We start from the raw sequence: 7908 nt of genomic DNA on the forward strand, positions 1-7908 counted from the left end.
TTGCCTGCCATGTAAAACCTGCATTGCAAATGGCAGGACTGCTTCACTATTTCCAATGAATTTCGACGAGATGCGCATGCTCTCAATACATTTCATCCATCGCAAGATGGAAAAGTCAGGCTTAATAAGCTCAATAAATATCCCTCTTGTACGAGTTGGCTTAGCATATTGTTGCTATAAACAGTACGGAGAAATAAAATACACATCATCATCAGCCTACACTTAGCTCCACCGCAGAGAAGGCCTCTCCATACATAGACAGAGTTATATATATTCTGCCACAAGATGTTTGTTGCTGGTGTAATGAAGGCAATTAGTATGCCACCTAAGCACGGGTGAGTTCGGCATGCTGTAAACTGCTAAAATAATAAACAGAAACCACACGACTCTGTTTAATGTGAATAAAAGCGTGAATTTATTGGTCCATATACATCATGTTCTTCAACAAATAAAACAATAAACGAACTGATAAATCCAGGTGTGATGTGACCATTTTCACATTCGCGCACTTGTCACATGTACGAAATTCGGTGCATTTACAGTCCTCTCATTCGATATCGATAGAATGTTCATTTCTTGTCGCACTAGTCTTCGGCCATCGCCATGATCTCCTCCATGAACCCGTCGTCCGTGGTAGAATGGTACAACGTTCCGGCACAGTTGGCAGAAGACACCAGGTCGCGGTTGACATCCAGCATGTCATCGTGTGACGATGTCTCGGGGCCACTCCTGATGCTTTCCCCACCAGCAGCGTTGTCGATCCGATGGCATCGCTTGTAGCGCTTGAGAGGAATACCTGCGCATAGCAGATGAAATGGGAGGCAGAAGGTTAGGCTTATCAAAGAAGCGAATAATATCAGTCAATGCAGTTACATGCAATTCGCAAAGCACAGGAATCGAACAGAAGAAACAGAGAAGGAAACAATTTTATTAACCGAATTAGGTTTCTATCACTGTCAAAATGCATCCACCACCGCCGACACTTGTGAGCTTTATAAAGCTTCGCTTAAAAACAAGGCGACGTGGTGCTTGCGAGTCGAAGCAGCGCTGCCCTCCAAAACGACGCTTCAAAGGCACTGTGCGCTCTATGCTTCCCAGGCTATTGCATCGGTAAAGCAGACTGTTATATCGTTGTGGTCGAGAAAGCCTCGCGTTTGTGCAAACCTTTTGTGAGAGCGTTAAGCAGGATGCCAATGATACGACATAAAAAATCGCAGCGTGAGAAGCTACACATTTCCACCTAATGTGAACTGAACCCGAACATGGGCTGCAATGCAAGATCGACATTGAAGAAATTCTACATGCCATATTGCGGATATAAATGTTGCAGTACAGAAAAAAATTTACTTCAAATTGTGGGAGACCAGCGCTTAGACGAAACACGCAGAGAATAACGACACAAACATTGGACTATTGAAGTATGCTACACCAACCTACTAAGTTCTTACACTACTAAATTTAGTTCGTTCACCGCATGTTTGAGATGAACACAGCGGCGGCACGCAAGCAGAAAGCTTATTTTTATATTTCGGGGGATTTCTTTTAAATGTGGTAAAAAGAGTCACGCGAGATATGCGCACCACAAACATTGCACAGTAATATATTTAAAGACATTGCAGAGTACAATATTTAAATTTTTTTATAAATATTACAAATCTACTAATTAGGAACCACACAAAAATAATGTACACTTTCTCGAGACTGCTGCGAACTTATACCGTTGGTTTTCTCCAACTCGAAGGCGACGTAATTTTCTTAAAGCATAATAACTGATACATCCACATTATGATTTGCTCGTCCAGCAACAAATTACAATACACGCGAATAAAGGAAGCCCTAAACATATCACAGCAGCAGCAAATACAGCCGGAAACGCATAAATGCAAAAAGTTCTCACCTCCACGGTAGACGATGCGTTTCTGGGCTACGGGTCCTGACGAAGGGCCGGGATCGGGAGCAGCGTCGCCGTGTGAAGCCCGCTTGTTATCCACTGCAGCGCCCGTAGCCAGGATGACCGTGTCTCGTGCAGCCAGCTCCACTATCCTCGGGCACACCACGCGGCCACTGGGCAGGGTGAAACGCACTCGCCGTGATTTTCGAGTGGATGTCGCTTGACCAGTGGTGATGTCACTTCCCGTGGCGGGTACCGGTCCCGGTGCAGCTAGCATGGCTTCCTTGCTCGGTGCAACGACTGCGGTGCACGTCAGTACCGAACGAAGTCAGGAGCGGAATGAAATCTCCGGTCACCCGAGAGGCAAGGGGTGCCTACTCCCTTTCCCTCTCTCACTCCACCAACCAATCAGGTGGTTTGACCTTGGATGTCGGGGTCGTCGTTTATAAAAGCTTTCATGACACATTCGAAAGAGGCCACTCTTACCTCCGGTGGCGCTCCTTCTTGTAACCCCTTTGTCTGAAACCTCAAGCCCCTAAATCATTCCTTTCTTTATCCACCCCCACCGGCCACCCACCCCCTCCCTCACTACCGCCACCACCACCAAACTCCGCGGTTTATTCTTACCCGGAAGAGCGGCTCTCCCTTCCAGTGCATATTTTATCTCTCCCTCCCATAAATTTATTATTATTAATTGTTGTGAGTTAAATGATATTTTCGAGACGCGGTTTTATGATACTTACGAAGGAATCACTCCTACTTTAATCAGTGCTCATATTTAAGACCCCTTGTACATGAAGCTCGTCAAACAGTCTACCTCTTGCTCTCTACCAGTTTCTCTCCACCATTTTTGCAAATGGCGTTACCTAGGTGTGTTGCCTAATTACAAAAAATGTAAATAAATAAAGAAATAAAATAATTAGACACGCTTGCTTGCATGCCCTTTCAATTCCTTTGCATACTCGTCAGAACCCTTCCTTCAAACGCTTCTACCTTCCACTTGCCCCAAATCTCTGTCCGATTTTTTTTTTTTGGCTACTGTTGAAATAGTGTTTCGGGGGGAAGCCATATTGCATAATCCGGTTTTATAAAGTCGATAAAGATAGTGGTAGTGTGGTGCAAACCCTCTTGCACGCGGTTCTCGGAATTCAAAAAGTTCTTTACTACTGCGGTTTGAAAGCGTCCTGGTGGCGCTATAAGGGGAAGTTGGGGTTGCAGTGACGCACAACGACATGCGCAACCTGCCGACAAGCGACTTACGCGCACTGCAATAGGTTCAATCTTAATGTGTATACTACGACTGTGGAGTCAGAGTAACAACAGCTACCGGCTCTTCATGACGTCATAAATTGCGACAACGCCGACCTTTAGAATGAAATCAACTGGCGATGACTTCGAGTGACGAGGTTTGCAATCAGCCCTCCGTGATAGGTCAAAATGGCTCAGGCTCCGCCCACGTGGGCGGACGCTGCACCAATATGGGCGGATCTCAAGACATGTTGAGCTATTCGCGGAAGGCTGATTGAATGTTTAAAATAACAACAGATCGGAATAGTTTTAGATTATCGCGACCCTGGCATTCCCACCAGTGGCGACGGTTGACAAGACCAAAGACGAAAACGCATCATGCCGCTGTCGGTATAAACGCATGAATAGTCAGTTTTGAAGATGAGACCAAGCCTGTCTTTAAAGATTGAGGCTCGTGCTTACGAGCCTTACTGAAAAGCTTATTCAGGCGAGCATTGCTAAATAAGAACCTATTCCTAAGGCAAGGAAGACGAACACAGAACTACTCACCTCAAGAAGAGAATACGAACTCACGTAGGAAACCAATCTTCTTTAAACGTTTGTGGCTGGTTAAAATTTTCTGACTTTGTCGATAGCACCGCTGAGGAAAATGACGTGACGCTCATGACATCTAAATCAGCTGTCACAGCTGTTCACTATAAAGGAAAATGAGTAAATATTGGCATGTTCTGAACGTTGAGTTATTGTCCGGTTTGTAAATTGACTGACTGCTTATTTCTGCTTTCCGTAAGGTAAAGGCGCTTCATTAGCGCGCTTTCTAACTTCTATGCACTGTTGTATCTTCTTTGACTGTAACGGTGTTACTATAAAGCGTAAACGTCCATCATAAGCAACTTTTTGTATTGCTTTTCCAACAGTAGTGACATCCTGCCCATTTTTTTCTTCGCTCATTTACGGAGAACACGGTGGCTTTTTCCGTTATGAACCACAAAAATGTAAGACCGATTGGCAAGAATAACACGAGGACGTATGTGCTCTGTGCTTAACGGGGATAGCGCGCAGAGTCAAGCACTTTCATCTGCGGCTTGTACATTCGGTTAAAGATATAGTAAAAGCAATCAGTGAGGCAGTAAAGCTTCCTTAGGCATGAATTAGCGTGGCCGGTTGATAACCATTGCAAAATTACACGTTTCCTATGCCACGGCTGTGCAGGCTGCGTTGGAAGAAATCACAAGTAGGGAATAATCGTCTGCGCATGTCTACTAAGCCCTCGTAACTGCAGAGTATAAACAGACTTCAATTTACCCCAAAGTAGCTCGTTGAATTTTTTTAAACCAAAGAAGCAATATAAATGGCTCACCATCGTGCAGAAATAAAATATTGGCCACGGATTTTGTAAGAAAGAGAATATGATGACAGGAAATACCCCTCGTAATTATTGGAAAGCAATGACGATCGCGCTTCACCCGTGCTTGGGGCACAAAACCGGAAGGGGAAATGTAGTCGGTGGACGCGAGATTTTCTTGGAAGAACAGCTTGGCATGGCAACTGACTTGTACGTAGTTTGTACGCGCTTCACTTGTGGTCCAACTTGCGAGGGTGCCCGCCATGGCAATGTACCTAGCAGTTCGCCCTGTTGCTGATTGGAGCTTCCTTCGTGGGTGTTGATCATGACGTTCTGCGAAATTTTCGGTTGCCGCACAACACTGCTAAGAAGTGAAACTCCACAGTACCCGGCACACACATATGCCTGCACTATTCACCAATACTTTTAAAATAAACGACAAACACGGCGCATTTCCTGGCTCTTTTGGTCATCCTTTCAAAAACATCGCCAACATTATTCCGCTCCAACTCTCTACTAGTCGCATAGAAAATCACACGCAAATTCGTCATACATACATTTGGTAATTTGAGAAGAGCTCAATGACACGGTTGTCTGAAAAATGGCGTCGCTGACGTGCTTAGCGCACATGTAAACCCTAGCTCCTGTCAATGCCTGTATTGTTCTTTCGCACGCCTGGCCCGAGAGCCTCGCCATCATTTTTTCGATAAATTTTTTGTCTCAATCTTTGCCCCGCGCGCATAATATCATTATATAAACGCACCCAAAGCAATTGTTGTGAAGATGGTGCATAAGTGTCCCGTATAACTTATCGTCCATTATTACCGGGTCTTATTGCAAAAACTGCCTAATTACTAAACCACGAGTCATAATAAAGACGTCAATGTTCAAATGCAGATAACATCTGCAGTGGCGTTGAAAGCCGATAAGCTCAGATTGGGGAGAACGCAGCTCATTCAGGAAGAGGGCTTGTCGTCCTCCTCTCCCCCGACCAATTGTAAAACGAGCGGTCATAAAGTTAGCTACTGCGATCGCGAAATAAAAGACTTCCCTGAGCAAATACCATGAAATAAAAGGAATGAACCTTAGATAATCTCTCTGCTTTGACGAAGCACTACAAGTGGCACTGAAAGCAGCCATGTTACTGCAACTTTTAGTATTGTTTAGGCATGCCATTTCCCCTTGCCTGTCAAGTAACATCTGCATCGCATAAGCGGGATAGCAGAAGTGTTCTCAATGATCATGGACGAGATGCTCACGACGTGGGCCTAAAGCAACCGCTACACGAGAGAGAACAATAGGCTAAATTAACTCAATACATGGTTGTGCTGCAGAATATAGTTGGTTGACGTTGTATTGCTACAATTAAAGCGCAAAAATGAAACTCACCTAAACACATGTATATTTATTTCTCTTTTTTTTACTGCACTTTGATGTTTATGAATTTTTTTATTTCTTTCGGCACTAATGCCAGAAAGTAAGATACAAAATGACCAATTGCATTGACAGCATATTGGATTGAAATAAACACGTACAAAGGTCTCTTCCGCACGACCTCTCTAACTTTATTCAGGACACACGACCAGGCCCGTACAAGAACCTCTTCCCCATAAAGCCATAAAAAATAATAATAATAAAGATCGGATAGGGAGACAAAAAAATGTGCGGAGAGGCGAGAACCGTCCTTTTGTGTAATACTTGAGCTGGGGGCTACATGGTAGTGGCGGTGGCGGTAGTGCGAGACATGGAGGGGGAATTGAACAAAGGAAGCAATGTTTAGGAACTTGAGGTTTGGGACAAAAGGGTTGCAAAAAGAAGCACCCCATCAACTAAAGATGATCTTCTCGGAATGTATCATGACAGCTTTTATGAATGACGAACCTGACATGCAAGGTCAAAAGCCACCTCATTGCTCAGTGTTGTGTGCGAGGGAAAGGGCAAAAAAGACACCCCTCGGTTCCCGGGCGACAGTGAATTCACTTCCACGCCCGACTTACTCCGGCAAGGTTGTGCAGCGCAGTCCCTGCTCTGATCAAGCAAGCCATGCCTGCGGCACCTGAATTGCGGCCCGCCATGGAAACTGTCGCCACCGCTGGTCAACCGACGTCGACTCGAAAATCACGGCGAGTGCGTTTCACCCTGCCCAGTGGCCGCGTGGTGTTCCAAGCAATGGCGGAGATGGATGCACGAAATGCTGTCGTGCTGGCTACCGGCGCTGTTGCGGTCTCCGAGCGAGCTGCACCGGCGGACGCTGTTCTCGGACACGGAACTTCGCCAGGACGCGTAGCCCAGAAGCGCCATGCATCCCGTGGTGGTGAGCATTTTTTTTATTTCTATGCATATTCCTTGATCTTCTGCTACATATTCAATGCGTAATTTTTTTAATATAATGTGTTGATAGAAGCGCGAGTCATATACCGGGTGTATCAGATATCATCTGCAAATATTTGTCAATATTGCAAAACCAACAGTATTTTGTTCGCAGAAACCTCAAGAAGCGTCGAGTATTTATCTATACTTCCTGATTAATACGTTTGAAATTTTCTTGAAATAATACACATTACCCCTACAACAGATATGTCTGTACTACGTTTCAGAACAAATTCAAACGCATCAATGTCAAATGTTCTTGCGGTGATCATTTCTTGCATGACCATTTTTACCGCGTTTAAGTGAAAGTCTACGAAATGTGAACAAATAGCTAGCCTACCGTGTGTACCGCTTGCACGCCGAATCAGTGTTTCTATCAAACACGCGATGGAGGAACTAATTGCATCTTGCGATGTAACATTTCTATCGGTAATACGACGTGTCAGGTTTCTTCAACGTGGTTTCTCTATTGTTAAAGTTCGCCTTTGATGGAATTCGACAACTTATGATGCGATTTTGGATGAGTTGGCTTTGGCAGTGTGCTATACCGCTGTAAACAAAAGTAGCCCACATACACGCGTGGCTTCTTTCTAATTTGGCGGTCATGCCAATCCGAACATCTGTCAAAAATTGGTGCAACTGCCAGGTGTTATTTTGCCATGCATTATTTTGGAGAGCTGCTCAGAAAGTCGCGGGGGCATTTCTTTGTCGCAGGCTTTCATTTTAATGCACAGAAAATACACAATCAAGAAACGGCTCGTCGCAAAGCGTTGAAATTATTGTTTTCGCATGTGTTCTGAAACGTATACTGTCGCCATATATACCGACAGTGTAATCATTAGTACTTTAGGATTTATTTCCTACTAAATAGTTAGGAAATATACATATTACTTGACGCTTATTCAGGTTTTTATTTGTTTTTGTTTTTTCATTGGTACGCGATAGCTGGCCCTGATACAGTGTAACAAGTGATTGAGTTGCCAGTGCTTCTGAAAGGTCTCGGCCTGACAGATGGTCACCGAAAAACAAACGCAATTGCAATGAATCTTTAGGA

The 7908-nt window shown here is 44.5% G+C and overlaps 1 protein-coding gene across 1 annotated transcript; it reads right to left on the reverse strand.

The window, feature by feature from the left end:
* Window positions 1-417: 417 nt before the first annotated feature.
* On the reverse strand, window positions 418-2168 carry LOC125944390 (uncharacterized). The gene is made up of 2 exons (XM_049664811.1): window positions 1898-2168; window positions 418-796 (listed from the first exon to the last, which is right to left on the reverse strand). The coding sequence occupies exons 1-2, from the start codon at window positions 2166-2168 to the stop codon at window positions 585-587; spliced, it is 483 nt and encodes a 160-aa protein (XP_049520768.1). The 3' UTR covers window positions 418-584.
* Between the last annotated feature and the right edge of the window lie 5740 nt (window positions 2169-7908).

The sequence above is a fragment of the Dermacentor silvarum genome, chromosome 3 (assembly GCF_013339745.2).
Source record: "Dermacentor silvarum isolate Dsil-2018 chromosome 3, BIME_Dsil_1.4, whole genome shotgun sequence".
Lineage (NCBI taxonomy): Eukaryota > Metazoa > Arthropoda > Arachnida > Ixodida > Ixodidae > Dermacentor > Dermacentor silvarum.

Excerpts from the sequence above, each read along its gene's own strand:
- LOC125944390 (XM_049664811.1), bottom strand. The coding sequence starts at position 2,168 with ATGCTAGCTGCACCGGGACCGGTACCCGCCACGGGAAGTGACATCACC. Across the intron at positions 797-1,897 it reads ACGCATCGTCTACCGTGGAG|GTATTCCTCTCAAGCGCTAC; the intron begins GTGAGAACTTTT and ends TGCTATGCGCAG.